Source organism: Lichenostomus cassidix, chromosome 2 (assembly GCF_008360975.1).
Source record: "Lichenostomus cassidix isolate B80296 chromosome 2, HeHo_3.0, whole genome shotgun sequence".
Taxonomy (NCBI): Eukaryota; Metazoa; Chordata; class Aves; order Passeriformes; family Meliphagidae; genus Lichenostomus; species Lichenostomus cassidix.
Genome location: NC_139482.1, coordinates 124922717 through 124942683, shown reverse-complemented (window position 1 = coordinate 124942683; position 19967 = coordinate 124922717). Strand labels below are relative to the sequence as shown.

Genomic DNA, 19967 nt, shown 5'->3' with positions numbered 1-19967 from the left:
TGTCCCATCTCTGGAAGTGTTCAAGGCCAGGTAGGGTGGAGCTATGAGCAACCTGGTCTAGTGGAAGGAATCCCTGCCCATGGCGGGCAGGTTGGAACAAGATGATCTTTTAAGGTCTCTTCCAACCCAAGCCCTTCTGTGATTCAACATTCTTGGTTCTATCATTACGTGGATCTTTACCTCACTAAAACAAAGCTTCAGGATCTTGGCTTAGAACTTTCCAACTTCCTTTTATTAACTATGCTAGTTCCTAATTTCATATGGTGCTTTTCATCTATACATGTTTTGACCCATTTTGACAGCAGTTAAAAATAACCAAAGGTTAGAAATAACTATTTATTATGAAAATAATGTAAAAACATTTATGTCTGCTCTCTGAACTATCAAAATATACAACAAAGACTTCATTATCTAGAAAACAAGGAAAAGTGCATTGTAGTGTATGAAACTGCTTGTGTAAGACACATTTTTTGTATAAATATTAATAATCTTCAAAGTCTTGTTGAATATCATTCAGGGCATGTGTAAGTCGGCGTATTTTATTTTCCATGGCTTTTTTATTGTTTGCCATTTCTTGCAGAAGCTCTCGCATTTCTTCTTCAACACAATAAACCTGAAAGAGCACACAGAGATGAAACAAAATTCTTGCTTTTCTTAATACACCTAAACCCATATAATCTTAGCAATTTTTAACACTGATCGGCAATGCAAGAGTTAAATGCTTATGTTTAAACATGCAATGCACTATTCTTGATACAGGATGCAGTAGTAGAATTTTTCTTTAAAAAAAAGTATTAATCTGCTAGGAGATAGCACATACTCTGTCAATCCAGAAAACTTACTATGGAAAAAAAGCACCAGTTGTCATGTTAAGGAAGAATGCAGTAGATGACAGAAACAGAAACTATTAAGGTTGGCATAGGTGAGTTGAATGGATTATCTGGCATTGTCATCATTGCTCTTGCCTGTATAGCTAAGAATATGTTCAGCTATCATTTCATAATAGCTACACAGTGTAGAGCTTTACTTTGCTTGAATATAAAACTTCATGATGGCAAAACTCTAGAGATTTTCTCGCTGTGCAAAGATTGAGTACCAAATCAGGACTGTTTCCATCCAGTCAGCCTGATAGATTCAAACAGGAGACTTCCAAGCACCACTCTTGTAAGCAGATGTAGAATAAAAGTGCAAATACAATAAATATAAAAATTGAGTATTAATATTACTTTTTCATTTGCTGCTTCAATTTGTTTTTCCTTTTCATTTGCCAGCTGCAACAGTTCTTCCTGATGTGCTGCCAACACTGACTCAAGTTGTTTTCTGAAAGCATTATCCATTTCATGAAGCTTTTCCACAGCAATCCTAAAAAAAGATTAAAAAAAATCAGAGTTCTGCAAACAACTGAAGTATTTTGCTTTGTCCAATTCTGCCTTTGATAAGATTTTAATAACATAAGAATGAAGACAATTATATATTGGCATCAAAAGGTGTCCTGTTTTCTCAAGTATGTGTTCTAGCTTTATGCACTGTGTTTAGGACTTCAGGCATTCTCTTAGCAAAGGCATTTAATCACTAGCAAACAATATGAAGATTAGGTCTCACTGTCAATATGGATAAGAACTCCTGCTGTTTTCAAACATTTCCTTATTATGGTTTTGCTTCCTGAGAAATAAATGACTGAACTGTGTGATCCTGCAAATGGCCTGTGAGCCTGTGTCTCACAGAAACAAGTGGCTGCTTCACTGTAACAAAGCATTTCCTTGATTCCAAGAAAATTCTGCTTTTAGGGGATAATTTTTAAATATGTAGGAACAAAAAGCAAGGCAAAATTTATACAATTCATTTACCATAACATTCTGAAACAAGCCAGGGTTACTTAGAACAAAAATTTCAGTTTCACTATCGTGGTTTGTTTTGTTGTTGTTGTTGATTTGTTGTGGTTCTGGTTTTTTTTTCTTTTTATGCAGTCTTATTAACTAGCTGGTATTTTCTCAAGAATAGTTAGGAGGAAGGAAGAAAAACATGAGAAGGGGCCAGAGAATAAAGTAAAAATCATACTAAGAATCTAAACTTATCACAGGCATCAGTTTATCAAACTTCTCCATAATTCCAGATGCATATGAAATGATTTTCCGGGTTATGAGTACTTCTTTCTGTATCACCTCATATTTAACTATTAATTGATCAAAGAAATTGACAGGACAAGAGGAACAAGAAAATAAATTTAAAATCTTGCTATTTGTATGGGAAAAGATAGGTAACTTAGAAACAGTCTGTGTGTCACAGACTGAAATAGCAATTCACAGACACCAAGTTGGGCAGGAGTGTTGTTCTGCTGGAGGGCAGGAAGGCTCTACAGAAGGGATCATGACAGGTTGGATTGATGGGATGAGGCCAATTGCATGAGGTTATTTTCAAAGAAAATGGAAATGAAGAAGTTCAGATGACAAATGCTGTAACTGAATGCCAGTTCCCTGAAGTAAGTTACCTCTATAGCATAAATTCCTTCTAGGCCCAGTTTTGTAACTGGGCTCACGAAGTAGTTAAAAAGGTATGACACATTCTTTCACCATATAATCAAGTCTTTCTGTACAGTTACTAACAGTGCAACTCTATAGTAACTGAGTAGTTACAAAATAAACTATTAAAGTGTTCACCTTTGAGTTTGAAGACTTTTATTTCTCTCTTCAATCAACTTCTTCTCTTTGAAATCGAAGTTCTCCTTCATTTGTTTAACCTGCACCTCCAGCTGGCTTAATAGCTCTCCTTTACCTTGCCACATCTTTTTCAGTGCACTGAAAATAAAATGCACTTATTTACAATGAATGTAAATACCACTTCTTAGGAGGGCAGAAAAGTTTTTCATTATTCCATTTCTCCTCATTTTGGTGGGTTTTAATAGCAAGCAAGTACTCTCCGAACATAGAATAACTTCACAGCAGAGTTGCACATAATGATCCCAAAGAATGACTGTGATTTGTTTGTATCACCTGTGTGCATTCTTAATGTCATCAAGTTCTACTTCTTTTTCTTCCAGCAGTTGCTTTAATTCCTCTTTTCTTGCATTTTGCCTTTCTAATTTTTCCATCAGCTTTTCACATTCAGCAGCTTTTTCATCCAACTGTACTTGAAGCAACTTCTGAGCTTCCCGATTTTCTTCATGTTGTTTTCTGATTTGTTTATCTTTTTCTTGTAAGCCCTTTAGAAGATAAGTATTTTAGAACACATGAACTCCCTTAACTTTATTGTTATCCCTTAAGAATATCTGTTTAGTCTATGATGGAATAAAACAGAAAAGAACATGAAAGTTTACTCTTCTTGCTTCTGAACATGTGAAAAATTCTTAGTAAAGTGATAGTTACTTAATCGTCATCTGAAAGAAGCCAGAATAAAAAAAATCATCAAGACATAAATCTGAAGTTGAAAGCAAGTTAAGGAAAAGTTATTTTGAACTCTTACTCTACAGAAGAGTTGAATAAAAAGCTTGTATCATATGTAAGTCACTGAGTTCATAATCTCCAACAATGGGTAATACATCTAACTTTGACTGACATAACATGCTATAAAATTTTGATTAGTAACCTGAAGTCTTAAGTCTCCAAATGAGACAAATGGAACTATTGGGACAAAACACAGTAGCTCTGCTGCCAAAATACTGATTTACAAGAGCAGAATAAAGAAAAAATATTGTAAAAATATTGTAATATTGTAAATTAAACGTGAAGCAAACCTTTAAAATTATTTTTCCCTTTCTTTTAAACACTCAGGAAGAATTATGCTATCCTAGTTTCACCTATCTCAAAATCATTATCAAGAATAAACGGAGGCAAAATAAATAAATAAAGGCAAAAAGAAGAAAGTCTGTACATAAATACAGTTCAATGAGAGATTCAAAGTAGCATCACTGTGCATCAATTTAATAAAAAGCCCTCTTCTGCTCTCAGTGAAATGAATTGCCACTGACAGCCTGACTGTGATTTGTGCATTGGTAACTACAAGTGCAGACCCAGCTTTCATCACAGCCTTTGTGACAGCTAAAATTAAGACTTGCAGTGAAAGTTAAGCACACAAATTGTCAGATATGGCACTTACTTCTTTTAATCTCCGAATTGTTTCTGTCTGATCATCCACTATTTTGTTTTTAATTCTTATGGTATCACTGTCCTGTTCCTTTTGCTTTTTTAATGTGTCAATCTCATTTGTTAAAACTTCAATTTTTGCCTCCAGTTTTCCCCGATCTTGCGCAAGATGAGCTCCTAGACCAAACAGGATATTCACATTACAGCAATTAATTTTATAGATTATTTCAAGATGTAAAATGTAGTGAGATGGGGCTGGGGAATGGAAAGGTAAGAACCTTACAAACCAAAGTAATGACTATTTTACCCACTGGAAACACTGTAGGGATTTAATCTGTAGGTAGGTAACACTTAAGAGGAAATGTAGAACTGAAGGACTGTGTTTTATCCTTTTTGAATACTTCTTTGAAAAAAAATTGACAGTAATTCTTCCAGACCCCAACCAATCCAAAAGACCACAAGGTGGTGCTGAGTCACATTAACAGAGAAAAATGAAAAGTGCCCAAGTTTTTTCTTTTCTTCCCCCAGCATTTAACACTCTTTTAAGATATATGCTGAAATTTTCATATTATACTTCCCTGCTAGACAAGAAACATTACATAACATTATTTACCAATCCTTGTTTTTCTAGTTTTATGGTACAACATTATCAGGAAACAGATGAACTGTAATCACAGCTGACTCCCACAATTGCTGTTACAGATCCTATAAAAGCCCGTGTGCCACAGAACATTTATTTCTGCACATCATCTTTACAACTGGATAAGATCAGGAAGGCTTCCAGGGACCCCGTCATGATTACAACTATATTGGAGTGTTTATTTGAAAGGCAAAACATTGAACACCACCATTTTTTCTGCAAAAGAAAAAAAACCCTGCTATTTTACCCTGTTCTGCCAACTCCTGCCCCCATATTTTTCTTTCCATTTTTAATCCATCAATCACAGATTCCTGTGCTGTCAGCTGGGAAATAAGTTTTCCATTTTCCTTTTTCAGAAGTTCAACTTGAACAGCCTTTTGTTTGTCCTCCTCAATCACAGTTTCAAGTTCTCCAGTGCGACACTATATGAACAAACATTGAAAAAAGTAAGATCCTTTAAAAAAATATTCAAAATTTCAAATCACTACTAAGGGGTTAGGAAAGTAATACTTCTATACAGCAAATTAAGTTAACTGAGAAATATTTTACTTGCATTCAGGGTTCTATCTGTGTCTTGTTCCAGGTGTGAAACACAAGTGTTTGCTTCAAATAGTCACACTTCAATCCCAGAAAACTGTAAAGCTGATTTCTAAATAGCCACTCTAAATTACCAATGTCAATATAAAAACCTATTTAGAATTATAAATGCACAAGTCAAGAAAAGCAAAAGAGAAAGTAAAGATATTAAAAATTGAATCAGAAGAAGACAGAAGCTGGGATGTACTTTCACTTCCAATGATAAAAATTTATATTCAATTATCCAAATTACTTTCTGTTTTACAGATTTTAGGTTATTTAATACAGGTATTTTTCAATTTTGTTTTTAGAAACATCACTGACCGGCAGATTCCTATTCTGTACAGCAGAGCAATGTTTGGACACCCCAACAGCAACATGTAGAGGGGAGATTAGAAACATCTGTGAGGGGTTGTACTGCACCTAAGTTTTAGCACAAAGATGGACTGGATACATACATAGATGGGTCATGTAACCATTTGAAAGTTATGTTCCTAAGATTTTTAAAAATTATTTACCAATAATAAAATTGTACTAGAGTATGTTACCACAAAGCAACTGTGCCCACAGTGTTTAAGATTAAAATCTGACAATTAGCAGACAATGAATAATACTGCTAATATTGTATAACTAGGAGATGCTAAAGTGCTAGTAACTACACTGCATTATTTGTTCAATTACATTTTTATTTCCTGTACAGTGACCAATGCAGAAGCATGCTCCATTTCTCTGAATTTACAAGGGGTCAGGGCTATTAATGCAGTTTGGATTGACCACATGATTATATACAAACTGCTATTGCTCACAGGGCAAGGAGTGCACTTTTGAAGACATGAATGAGCCTATATTTTTCTGTATGGTGAACAGTGTTTGTAAGAAATAGAAATCCAAGATGCAAGAATAAAGGCTGATGTGCAGTACTGGGTTTTAGTGCAACAAGAAACTTGTGTCTTTTAGTTAATCAAGCTTGTATGGAATCATTAACTTTTATAGATGAAACATTACAAAAAATAACATATGTAGTTGAAATGTTTTGAAAGAAATACCTTTAGTTTTGCTGTAGCTTCTTCATTTGATTTTGTTAATTCTGCAATTTTTGCTTTCTGTTCTTCCACTATATTTGTCAGCTCTTGGATCAGACTTGCCATGTCTTTTTCCCTTTGTTCCAACTCAAAGAGGGCTTGTTTGTGCTCAACTAGATCAGCAGAAACTTTTTCAAAACCCTGTTTTACCTAAAATTTTTAAGACAAAACTTGAAAAATGCTAACATTTGGAAGAAAGTGTGTATATATAAACACAAATGACACCTGAATTTCAAGTGAAGACACATAAACTCATCAACTCTATATAAAATTAGTGAATATCTGAAACTGGTTTTCTCCTGGTTTGTTGGTGAAACTTCAGCTTGAAAAACTGGTTCTACCTAGCTACAAAACTGTAAAAAAAACCACACCCAAACCCACATAATCAAAAAACCTAAACACCTCCCGACCCGAGAAAAAAAATAATGGGTGGATGGTAGGCAGAGCAGAAAAACCATTCTTGGGAACTGAAAACAATGCCTTGATTTAATCTCGTTGTTACAATTGACATTAAAATCTCAAACGAAGTACAGAGTTAATTCAAGCCTTTTTTTCTTGCAGCAGAAGGATCTGAAGGGTAAAACCCCTATCTTTTCCCTCCCCTTTTCTCCTATCTACTTAAAGCTGATTTAAAATGAAGAAAACCAAGTTTACGGTGAAGCATTTAATATTTTATTTAACATACAAAAAATTGTAAATTCTAGCCAGAGAAATAAATTCTCTAAGGAATTAATAAGCAAGTTTTGAGTACGAGTTTCAAAATGCCTACTCTAAATTCAATTTTGAAAATGTACCCAATAAGGAACTTTATTATTAAATACATTAATATATATATTTAACTACAACCTTATCAAAACACAAAGGTTTTACTGTAATTGAATATATTCTAACAGAAGGTCAACATACTTTACAAGAAATAAATAACATCAGACAGAAGGGGTTTTTAAAATTTCTTTTGATTAAGTTCTTACATATGAACAAAAATTTTTTGAGTGCTGACTTGGCATTTCCTGTCATTGTTCTCATCACTGATATTTCAAAACCTACTACCAGTATTTTGCATGAATCCTTGAAAGAAAGACCACAGAGATAAAAAAATCCTAACACCAAAAAACACATCCAAAACATCCCTCCAAACCCAACACACTTAAGAGAGCTACAACCCCACCTAGTGTGAGATGAAATGCTCTCTTAGTCTTACCTCTTTAAACCTTTTTGCTTCGATAGTTAAAGCTAAACGAAATTCATCTTCCAACTCTCTGTACTTCTGCTTTGACATGTTAATTTTCTCCTGAAATTCTCTAACATGCTGTTCATGCCTCTGCTCCTCTTTAGCCACTTCTTTTGACAAAGCATGTTGAAATTCAGGTCCATTTAAAGCAACTCGGTTTTCAAGTTCTTTCCTGAAATTATCAAAAATGTACTTGAGACACAAACTGCACGATCTTGCAATGCTGGTTTAATTAATTTCCTTGGTATTACTGAACAAGGTTAATAAATTACATAATAAATGGGATAAACTCCTTCATCTCACAGACAGCTTTCAGGCTTCTATGACAACGGCCCTGGCATGAAGAAAATTCTGATGACTACTGTTAGAACACCCAAAGGAATATCCTCTAGTTTTTAATTCAAATGTTTATAGAAATTATTCAGTTGTGCTTTTGCTGTTAGTTAGCATTTGTTTGTTTTGCTGTTAACAAACATCTGGAAGTGACAATGGAATCACAGAAAAGCCCTGTACAGCCACACATCCTCCTTTGCAGTCAGTAGTTCCCTTCACCCTCACCCAACAACTGCTGCTATTCACTCAGATCCAAAACTTGAAAAGCAGCAGCAACAGGGACTTAAAAGGAAAATGCTGAAGCAAACATACCCTGTACTTTAACATTATTCTGTTCATCTACTTTAAAGCAAAAAAACCACAAAAGAAAAAACCCCAAAACAAAACCCCAAAAAATCTGTACTTCACATCACATCTTTTGGAGCTTCCTGAGGTAATTATTGGAAGTTCTCAAAACACAGCTATCAGATTCTTCCCATCTAAGCCTGCACTTATCTTGGTATCTGAATACATTTTCTGTTGTAAAATTTAGCAAATTTAACCAGCTGATTTTACTGATAACCTTCCTTATATATTGCTATACCACACAGTACTTCTTGCTTTAGTTTGTACACATATTTGATTGTATTAGCTGAACACCACAGAACTTAGCCTCAAGTATTCTCCAAAAAATGGAAATTTTCAGAGGAAAACAGCCAGTCAAGTAACTCACCCTCCAACCACAAGCAAAATACTGCAGAAGTTGACTGATACTTTGGAACTTTGTGTTATTGTAGCATATACAGCATATACATATGCTGTACATATTGTATGCTACACATATTGTAGCATATACAGCATATTGTAGCATATACAGCTCTTCAGACAGTAATTCAAACACAATTTTATTTTTATTTGATTATTCCAGGATTACAGACCCAGTATTTAAAATAAATAATCTGGCCATATAATAAGACAAGACCCTTTCACATGAAAGGCCAGAAGTTGCCTGCATGAACTTAGGAGTCTGGAATCTACAAGACATTCTTAAATGAGCATGAAAATGTGTGGAAAGACATCTACATTTTTCCAAAGACCATGTCTCCCACTAATCAAAAAACCCAAACCAAAACAAACTCGAACAAGAACACACATGTACTTTAGAACACATTTAATTAAATAATCTTTGCAACACAAGCATCTCTATTAACTTGTGAAAAGAAAATGACCCCATACCTTTGCTCTTGCTCTCTTATTACAAGAAGCTCATGTAGTTGTTTTACCTTCTCCTTCTGTTGTCGGACGGAGATTCGAAGTAACTGTACTTCTCTTTCATTTGCTGATGCTTTAAGCTCTGCTTCTTTCAACTGTTTCATCTGTGTGGAGTTCATAAAGACAAGAACAAGATTTTCTTAAAACTCTAATCTAGTCTTTATGTTTTATACTAGAATACAAAGGCACAGGTGTTTTCCACAAGCTTTTTGTTGTTTGGGGTTTTTTGTTTGGTTTTATTTTGTTTTTCTTTTTGATATATAACACTTGAAGCAATTTAACAGAAGATATTAAAAATAAAGTCTTAACTTACTACAACACAAAAAGCAACCTTAAAATAAAGAACCAAGAACATTTACTTAATTTGTAAAGAAATTCAAGGTGTCCTGCAGAAGTGGAAGAAGTGCATTGGCAGAATGATTTCCCTAATTAGAAACTCTCATGTTGTAATACTTGTATTAGTTTCAAACCAAACATTTTTAGATGCATTCAACATAACTTTCTTTTTTTAACCCTCCACTTTCATAAAAATCTCCATCTTTCTTATTTGTACAGCTTAGAGTTGCTGAACAGAGCTGCTTTCTAATGATTTTACAAAAAATATAGAATCAGTAAAAACACCAGATGGCATACTCCACTTTTTCCATTCGATGCAAGCTTTTATGAGTAATTCCATTTTATAGACTTAAGCCTATTAAGTAAAAAACTCTTTTCTGATTCAACATGGAGAAAAAAGATATGAAAAAAATTATAAAAAAGGTTTTAATTACTCATTAAACAGTAATTTAAAGTCAGGACACTTCCGAAGGCTAAGTCCTCATGTTCTGCATGTTAAGGTTTTTCATGAGTAGTTTCATGAGTAACTTTTAGACCCACATCACTGCATTTCTGTTGTTTTGTTGAAAAAGAGAAGCAATTCTCTCCTAAACTGAAGCACTTAAACCAAAAAATGTCAATGCATTTAGATACACTGTAAATTATCTTTCAATTATCTTGAATCTCTTCAAGAAGTCACCTAGTAATGCTGACTGAAGGCCTTCAACAGTGGTTACCTGGAGTAATTGTAATTTACCACTGAAGGTAATTGTCAGGATGTACCATGAGAAAGCTCTATGAAATATTCTAGAATTTGTTAATTCTTGAAATTGATAAAATAGGCCAATGGTATATTAAATGTGAACATTCAAAAAGAGGATTTAGTTTCTACAGCATCATCATTATTCTTTGAAACGTAATTATTAAAGAGTATTTGCTACAAGATCTGGAAGACAGGAACAAAGACTTTCCCTTGGTAAAGATCTGCAGTTAATAATAACAATGCTACTATCATCAAAAGAGATTACTTATTTCTACAAACTTACTAAAGGAAAAAAGAAAATTCATACATCAACAAGGTGTTTCCATTCTCATAGGATAGAAAAAAACCACACACACATCCAAATCTCACTCCCCTGCAAATCACTAAATTTAGTACTTTTCAAACTGACAGGCAGATACCTGATCTAAACTGAAGGTCACTTCTAGATTCCATAATAGCTCCAGGCTATCTACAGGGAAGGAAGAAATGGAAGAGCCACTCAGGTGGTTAAACAGAAGCCTAAAGAGGGTGACTTGAATGGCACTTGCAGTTTGCCTGTCAGCACACTCCCTGATTCTCAGTCCTTTCAGGGAACCTGAACACCACTTCCTAGAGCACCACACCATCAGTTCAAAAACTCTTCAGGATGGATGTGTCAAGATTCAACTTCTGTAAGTTCAGTGACACAGCAGTGGGCTAGCATAGGAATATAAACAAACAAAAGGAATAGATACTGGAGGACATTGAAAAATCTGCAATTAATTTTTCAGACAGAAATAGTGGCAGTATCTGGTCCAGCATCTTGATCTCATATATTTGTATACTGAAAAAGAGCCTCTGACAACAAGAGCATCATGATCTTCTCTAGCTATAAAGACAAAACCAAAAAACCCCAAACAGGCAAAAAACATCACCCAAATCAACCCGAATCTTTGAAGTTCTCAGCAATTACTGTTTTGTTCTGTTTGCAATTAAAAGCATCTATTTCTTTAGGTCAGCAAAACAAACAGAACTACCAGATTTCCACCCCAGTAGTAAGATCTTTATTGATTTTAGCAAGATTTTGAAAAACTTGTATTTGTTACACTGTATTTTCAGAAAATAGCAATTCTCAGTGTTCAGAACATAGGACTTGTTCTCCTTTACCTTAAGACCACATTACATTATATACTTCAATTTAAAAAATATATTAATTGAGAATTAAAATGGATACCTGTTATTAACTACTACTATGTAGAAAAAAAAGCCCCAGGTTTTATTGTGGAAAACTCAGACTCAACACTGGTAAAATCCAGTGTTTCTTTGTATTCAAGACTATGGTAGACACCCTGTTGCCATTGCATTATTTACTCATGAAAAAGTTTACCTCTATTGCTCGCTGCTGCAATCTCTGTGTCTCCATCTTGGACAGTGTCTCTTCTAAAGCTTGCATGGCCTTCTGACGTTCTGCTTCTTTATTTCTTGCCTGATTTAGCTCATTAGTAAGTCTTTCTGTTTCACCTTTCAACTGTTGGACATCTGCTTGCAGTCTTGCTTTGGCTTCTTTCTCTTTCAGTATCAATTCCTGTAACCTGAGAATAAAGGCAATACAGTTGTATTATAAACATTTTAGTATTAAATTTGATGCCAATATATTGAGAAATAGACATTAGTAATTGTTGTAGTACCAGATCTTGTTTTTTACTGAGTTTTATTATTTACAGCACTGTCATGTAAAACGGCTTAAAAAGATGTCAACTATTACTTAAGGTATGTGTAGCATTACCATATGGAGCTTCATTTTAAAGAAAACTGAGATGGAGACAATGTCATAGATACATCTTCTAGGAAATGATATTCCAATATGATTTTGCTTTACACAAACTTTGAATACACACTATCCATTTGCACTTTAATAATTATATTCAGAAACTCTGAAAAATCCTTTAATATTTTATTAATTTTTATGTAAGATCTATCTTAACAGAAGAGAAACATAATAAGCCTCTTACAGAAGATGGTATAAATATAGGTGGGATGTAAAATAAAGGTGGGAAATGAACTTAAAACAAAAAGGGAAAAAAGGCGAAGTAATCACAGTCAGTCATGGACACTAAGTCAGGAAACATGTGGCTTGGTTTTTCCTAAAAGAAAGAAAATGTGGCTTTGACAAATACCATGCAGTTAAGAAAAACACAAACAGAGCAGCTATCTCCAAAAATAGGGATATCTTTCAAGAAAAAGGCTGCTGCTCAGAACTTAGACAAGGATAGTGACAACCATCTACCTGAAGATGTGTTAGGCCTGCCCTTCACAACACATTGCCTTTGGGCCAGCTCTGGCCTACCAGAAACATTTTTGTTCCTATGTATTGTGCAGAAAAAAACTAAAGAACACTGTAGGTATGTGTGGAAAGGGAGATTGGGAAATGGATGGTGAAAGTATGATATGGGACAGCTACTAGAGCTTGGACTGAAAGTATAGCTACGATACAGACTGTTTCCAAAGTAATGGCTAGGAATGGAGGAAAGTGGCATACTGATATTTTTCTACAACAAGAACAGAAGAAAGCTGCAGAAAGGAATTCCACTAGGTAATACTGAGATATTCTAGCACTACTTCTTGATGCATTATTTTCCAAGTATATTGTTTAAAGCTGTTCCTTTAAGCTTAAAAAATAATTACTGGAAACTAAAAAAAAACCATAACAAACTTGTAGACTACAGCATGGTTTCCCTACCTGTCTCTAGTATATACAGCCATACTCTGAATATTCTTTTCTTCTTTTGCATGCTTCTGTAGCTCACTGACATGCTCTAATAATTTCTTCTCTGCTTGCTCTGCTTTCCACCTCCTTTCTTTCTCCTGATCCAGTTCTTGAATCAGTGCCTTAGCAAGAATTGTGATAAGCATCAAATTACTAGGGAACATTCAAGCACAGCTAAAAATGACAAACAATATTTATAATTGTAAAACAGGACTTTTTCTGGAATTCATGGATGACAGAAGAAAGTGCAAGCGACCAAGCCAAAAACTCCCACAAAAGTGAAATAAAATACATCCTCTTCCACTTGACACTACAAAAACTCCACTACTTTTAATGCTATCTACATGCAATTATTTTGGTCACCTCAAGCAGGAGACATACACTTGAATTCAGGTGAAGATACATCCATATTTAACTGGGTTAATGACGCAAAATGATGCAAAAATTATGCAAAACCTACTCGGAATGTTGATTCCTCTGTGGGATTTGAATTACATTCTTCTACTTTTTCCATATTGCTCTGTCTTCCAGTTAGTATTTCAGCTTTTCTCCCCACTACTTCAAAATGAGAGTCTTTCTGACTGGAATGTGGAGACTTTGAGGAACTCTTCTTCTCTTCCCTACATGCAGAGTTTAAACAGTAACAGGGGATTCAGACACTTTTGTAAGAAAAAATGTTACAATTCTATGCAGCAGGTGAATACTCAGTAATTCAAGGCCATGTAGAAAATAATTTGCAATCAGACCATAGCAGAAACAGCTAAATTCAAATATTCAGCTCTAAAAATATACTTATAACTAGTAAATGCTATCTAAAAGCATCTCATGATCACACAGAAATGAAGTAATTTTAGAGAAGTAGAGCAGCGGTAGAGCTGCAGTGGCTGACTGAACTAATATATACCAATTTCTATTGTCTTATACTCATCACTTCTGATATTTACTATATAAATCAAACAAATAGCTGTGGCATCCACAGCTTCATCAGAGATATATACTCTTGACCATTGTTCTGACACCATGAATCTCTTATTTTTTAATTACTCATTTCCGTCTGTGGAGAATTCTTTTGTCACCACAATTTACAACAAAGATGGAAATATAATTCTGTTGGAATTCTGAAAGTGTTTTGGAATATTCAGTTTAATTTCCTTCTCACCTGAAGACAGAAACTGCTCATATGGAGAAATGACTGAAAGAAGCCTCAGTAGATATTAATTTTCAGGGCATTCTTAACAGATCTGATTTACACAACCTACCACTTTCAGTGAAATGTTTCAATGGTTGAGTATTCAGTTTAAGTCATTTTGGCTTTATACGGTAAGCACTAGGATACCTGTCAGTTATTTTCTTCTTTAGATGACTTGCACGACACTTTGTAGATAAGGTACTTCTACGGTAAGAGGGGATCTTGCTTCCTTTCATGACCTTTCTTTTGTTCTCTTTCCCACTCTCAGTTTCACTCTCAGAAGTTGGATCTGTGTCTCTCTTAGCTTTGAGAACACTTGCAGCAACTTCCTGTCTTGAACTATCAGATACCTAAGAAGAGATCAAGGTTTTAAACATAAATTTCACAATTTCTAATTGGCTAATTTCTAACACTTATTCAGGTGCTATTTTTTAAAAAATTGCGCAAAGTAATTTTTATAAAAAACTAAATAATTGCTTCCAGTTTTTTTTTACTTTTACAATCACTTCCCTCCTTGCTAAAATATTTTGTTGTTTTAAAGATAAAGTAAACCCAAGATGCTTGAGAACATATTATTGTATCTTTTTGAAATATCTCAAGTCTGGTAAAATCCTTAGGCATAAAAAGTTGGTGAAAAATGTGAAACAAAAAAAGCACTTAAAACCAAAAGAGCCTTGCAAAAACCACTAGCAAACAAACCAAACAAACTTATGTTGCCTATGTTAACAAAAACTGTATTACCTGGCAAACATTTCAGACCAAGTTGACCTATTGCTGAAATTAATTTTCACTAACCATATAAATTCCAGGTATTTTGGTGCATTTCATGTTTTACTCTGGTTCAGTTACTATATTGATTGCTCCAGGGTAAAAAAGCAGAAAAGAATTTTATAATACAATACAATATAATATAACACAATATAATATCATCAGATAGCTCTGCTAGTCCCATAAATTACAGGTTTTTATTCAATATGAAAGTTGTCATGATTTAGAGTGTGATCTTCAGTTTTAAAGACATTTTAAAATTTTATTCACAGCTTCTCAAAATGGGTAAGCATTAGCACAGTCAGCCCACATGTATCAGTAAAAATGCTCCAGTCTGGTTAAGTAAATTTTTCATTATTAGAGAGGCATAGCTCATCTTACGAACAAAACTTGCTGTGCAATCACAGAAAAAAATAATCACCTTTTGCAGTATCTGTGAAATCTGATCTTCTATTTTTTTAATCCTCATCTCACTGTGTATTTTCTCAAGCTTCATCTTCTCAGGGTCAGAAGATGAGACAAGCTCTGTGGAGGAGCTGGTGGCACCTTGCACCAGTATTCTTGCACGTTGCCGAAACTGAGCCAGTGCCTGGTCGATGTGTGGTGTCGCCAGTGTTATGGGAACATTGTTCTAGCAGAAAAGACAACCCTTGTAGCATTAATATGCTGCATGCAACATAAAAATAGAATGTATCAATCTTAAAACCAGTACACACAAACTATGACACCTGATCTCTGGATGAAGGACACTCAGATGAAACAAAAGAGCCCAAAACGTCTTCTAAACACTGCAAATCTGGACAGTTTTCTTCTGCCATGTCCACTGGTTCACCAGAAATATTTTTTCCATCTAGAGCTGTTAGCTGGGGCAATGACTGAAGGACAGTTTCTCTATAACCTGGAGAAAAAGACCACATTTAAACTGAAATTAATCTTCTACAGAGATGTCTAGTGTATTTCAGGTACTTTGTCATAAATGATTCACTGCATTTTTAATGTAAGACAAAAAGCAGTGAGTTATCTACAGTTGTCTCACCTTTCCCCACCCATGGCTTTCAACAGATAACATCAGAAATTAAACCAACTGGAAAGCTGCCTGCCTTGTCCTGATCTACACAGGGATTTCCCAGCCACCATCAGCAAACTGCAATCACCCAGACAACCTTTCAACATCAACCTACTGCACCCAAACAGTTGTACCAAATAGAAGGGCAGATGAATGTAATGGAAAGGCAAGTTCTGAAAGGGCTTAGACAACTTTATCCTTTGTGAGGGAATGAAATAAGTTATGAAACTGGAAAGCACTACAGTTGATGTTTTTAAATTATTAGAATTTGGGCTGCAATTTTGAAAGTGTCACCAAAGACACAGATACGAAGAGGTATGTAAATACTTGCAGAAGAAAACTAGTGGCATTTTTTAAGTTAACCAGATAACTTTAATAGTCCTGTTACTGTTTCTGTAGTGCCTGAATGTATTTGCAAAACATGATGGATGCATTTGAAAATATTACTTAACACCTAATTTGGCTTTCCTCAATTACCTCTGACGTTTCTTTCAAACTGCACATATGTTACACCTGTATCAGCTGTATGCTCATGATATGGTTGCTATTTTCTATTATTGTAATTCCTACTGTCCTACATTTTGTAATTAAATTATCTTTGAATTCTTACAAAAGTATCAATTCCCCACTTCTACCTTCCTGTAAGAGATTTTCTGCTCTTACACACAAAGAAAACAAAACACCCTACACCAACCAGGATGCTACAATTTTACTTACACACAAAGTGTAAAGTTTTAATGGCCTGAAAAACCTACCCCCAAACCAGAAGCTCTAAACAACACAACTGAAAGTGATGTATCAGCATACTTTCTCCAACTTGTCTCCATGCTGCCTAGTGAAACAGCTGCCACCTATTTTGATGAAAATGCTAATTACAGCAGAGAATCCTAGAATCTGTCACTGTTAACCAAAGCAGGTGGAAAAGCAGGAAAAGCTAATAGTGCTACTAATCTTTCTCTTGTGGTCTCTATTAGGAGCAGACTATCTACTTCTTGTGCCTGTCCTCTGTCTATACAGCTCAACATCTCTACATACACTCTTCATATTTGCCACTTATCCAGCTTATAATAGGACTTCTGTCCTATTTCTGCAACACTATTTATTTCCATCACTCTTAGTCTATTTCCCACCTTAACCTATAATAATACCATAGAATCACAGAATGATTTGGGTTGGAGGGGATCTTAAAGATCATCCAGTTCCAACTCCCCAGCCATGAGAACTAGACCAGGTTGCTCAAAGCCCCATCCAACCTGGCCTTGAACATTTCCAGGGATGGGGCATCCACAGCTTTTCTGGGCAACCTGTTCCAGTGCCTCACCACCCTCACAGTAAAGAACTTTTCCTAGTATCTAATCTAAACCTACTCTCAGTCTTAAGCCATTCCTCTTTGTCCAGTCACTATATGCCTTTAGAAAGAGTCTCTCTCCTTCCTTCTTGTAGGCTCCTCTCAGTTACTGCAAAGCCACAATTAGGTCAACCCAAAGCCTTCTCTCCTCCAGGTTGAACAATCCCAGTTCTCTCAGCCTTTCCTCATAGGAGAGGTGCTCCCTCCCTCTAATCATCTTGGTAGCCCTCCTCTGAAGTCACAAGTGAAAATGTTAAGTCTTATCAAGCATACAAGTTACAATTTTGATAATATGCTCAGGGAAAAAAGATTTTTTTAATGGAAAATGAATTAATTTTGACAGAATTTAGACTTCTGCAAACTGGCCAGTTTATGAATTAATTTTGCAAGTTTCAAGAAATGGCTCACAGCTTAAAGGAAATCACAGACCTAATGAGCATAAAGTATCTACATAGGAGGAGATCCATACCTGCTGTGTGACAAACTGGATTGGCTTTTCCCTTTTTTTCCAGTGTGAGGTTTGTCAAACAGCACAGCCCCTTTGTGCACTGAAGTAAGTGATGAATATTGCTTACACAGTTGCTGTGAAGGTCAATGTGGCTGATCTTGTGTCTGGTTCCATGAAGGGACTGAAATCCTGGAAATTTCAGAAAAGAAACCCCAACCACAAAATGATGTTTTCTGCTACAGTTCCAGACTAGGGTGTTTAGAACAAATGACATCTTGTTGAAAAATATTCAGTAAATAATATATCATAACTGGAAATGTGAGAACAACACTTGCTCCATATCCTTGTCTACAGATGTTAATTACCTATGCTACTCTACCACGGAGTACAACACTTAAGCTAGTTATGAGAGCTGACTTAGAAAAAAGAGATTAATGTCTGACTGTTAAAAGGCATATAAAAATAAACATTTTCCTTGAAGTCTCATATTGTAACTAGGTCCATTAACAAGATTGTTACCAATGTTCTTTTTAATTTTCTGCTACAAATTCTCTTGATTCTGTAGAGTAAAACCTTACAAGCAACAACTGACCTGTTCAACAAACAGATACAGAAGAGAACTTCCATATTACATGTAAAGTTATATTTTTGTCCTATAAAAGTGAAAAACATAAATATTTTGGAAATAAGTTTCAAATGTTTACTGTACTACTTTCTGAACAAGCTTGGCCTCATCAAACACATAAGAATAAATTCCACTTCAGAACAATCTTTGATATTACAAACTTGAAACCTGAGAGGAGTAGCAATTGCCACCTTTATTAGAATTGTTCAGTGAATTGGCACCTGAAGTGCTAGAAACTTCACAAAATACACTTGGTCAAGTTTTTCAAAATTAAAGTGAGACAAATGCTTTGTTTTGCACAGCACATGGCAAAGGCACCTACCAGAGAGATCATGTATGCGATTATAGGACAAGTTCAGCATAGTTAAATTAAAGAGTTTTTCCAGTCCTAAACAAAATGAGGAGAAAACAGAAACAGTAAGATTTTCAGAATAATCCTCTGCTTTCATCAAATCCAAAGCTTATAAAGTGAACCTTTAAAAATCATAACTATGAATTATGACATGAAACTATAATCAACATATAGAAATCAGATTTTCCTCCTAAATTAAAGCATTTTGTCACGATAAGACTTATGAAGACTATGTATACTACTCATCGTAAAATTTACTTTATAATACGGTTAGCAGCCCATAGTAACTTGGTATAACATTAATTATTGCAAACATTCAGAAGAAAACTTTAAGAGGACTCTTAGAAAACCTTTCTAAGTTTCTAAAAGGACAGAAATGAACACTGCAGACCCTCCACTTTGGTTAGCAGGTTACACGATAAGCTCAGGGTGCGCAGGTTAGCCAGGGAACTGAGCCCCTCGATGCGGCGGATCTGGTTCGATGACAGATCCAGGTGCTGCAGGTTCCGGAGGTGGTCGAGCCCTTGGATCCTGGCGATGAGGTTACAGTGGGCGTTGAGCGTGTGCAGCTCCGGGCTCAGCGACACATCCAGCAAGCTGCGGAGAGAGGCGCCCGCTGTCAGCCAGGCAGCTCCGCGCCGCGGCCTCCCCTCAGCCCCGGCGCGGCCGCACTCACCTCGTAACGCCCTTATCCATGAGGCTGAGCTCGCCGGGGATCGCCGCCATGCCGCCGGGCCCCGCGCAGGCCGCGCCTCGTTCAAACCTCCCTCGCCAGCGATCCCCGCCTTAGCGCCGGGACACAAACACCTCCCGGCCGGCAGGCTACGAGCGCCTCACAGCCTCCCCGCAGCGCTCCCCTCCCGCCGCGGGCAGGCCCGGCCCAGGGGAGGCGGCGCTGCCGGAGCCTGCGACGGACGGGGCAGCTTGGGGACAGGCCCGGGTCTCCGCCGGGCTCCGTGCAGCTCCGTGCCGCTCCCCGCCGCCTCCTGTCGCCTCCTGCCGCCTCCCCGCCGCTTCCTGCCGCTCCGTGCCGCTCTTTGCTACTTCCTGCCACTTCCTGCCGCCTCCTGCCGCTCCGTGCCGCTCTTTGCCGCTCCGTGCCGCTTCCTGGCATCAGCCCAGGAAAGGGCTGGGTTTACAGACCGCACTGCTTTG

General features: G+C 36.2%; 1 protein-coding gene across 3 annotated transcripts; it reads right to left on the bottom strand.

The window, feature by feature from the left end:
* Positions 1–322: 322 nt before the first annotated feature.
* On the bottom strand, positions 323–19793 carry LRRCC1 (leucine rich repeat and coiled-coil centrosomal protein 1). 3 transcript variants are annotated; one of them, XM_085053118.1, is made up of 19 exons: positions 19489–19793; positions 19204–19409; positions 18783–18848; positions 17857–18024; positions 15702–15871; positions 15395–15604; positions 14353–14555; positions 13477–13636; positions 12990–13138; positions 11637–11841; positions 9157–9296; positions 7579–7780; positions 6342–6527; positions 4967–5141; positions 4093–4256; positions 2991–3199; positions 2658–2795; positions 1227–1362; positions 323–613 (listed from the first exon to the last, which is right to left on the bottom strand). In XM_085053118.1, the coding sequence occupies exons 1-19, from the start codon at positions 19536–19538 to the stop codon at positions 482–484; spliced, it is 3069 nt and encodes a 1022-aa protein (XP_084909244.1). In that variant the 5' UTR covers positions 19539–19793; the 3' UTR covers positions 323–481. The 3 variants fall into 3 exon arrangements, with proteins under 3 accessions (XP_084909244.1, XP_084909245.1, XP_084909246.1); XM_085053119.1 differs by lacking the exons at positions 12990–13138; positions 13477–13636; XM_085053120.1 differs by lacking the exons at positions 17857–18024; positions 18783–18848; positions 19204–19409; positions 19489–19793 and adding an exon at positions 17449–17564.
* Positions 19794–19967: the final 174 nt, after the last annotated feature.

What these genes read in the sequence shown, in the direction of transcription:
- LRRCC1 (XM_085053118.1), bottom strand. Translation starts at nt 19,538, where the DNA reads ATGGCGGCGATCCCCGGCGAGCTCAGCCTCATGGATAAGGGCGTTACG. An exon ending in TGCAGCAGCGAGCAATAGAG is followed by an intron (nt 9,297 to 11,636) that starts GTAAACTTTTTC and finishes AACTCCACACAG; the next exon opens with ATGAAACAGTTGAAAGAAGC. An exon ending in AAGCTACAGCAAAACTAAAG is followed by an intron (nt 5,142 to 6,341) that starts GTATTTCTTTCA and finishes TTGTTCATATAG; the next exon opens with TGTCGCACTGGAGAACTTGA.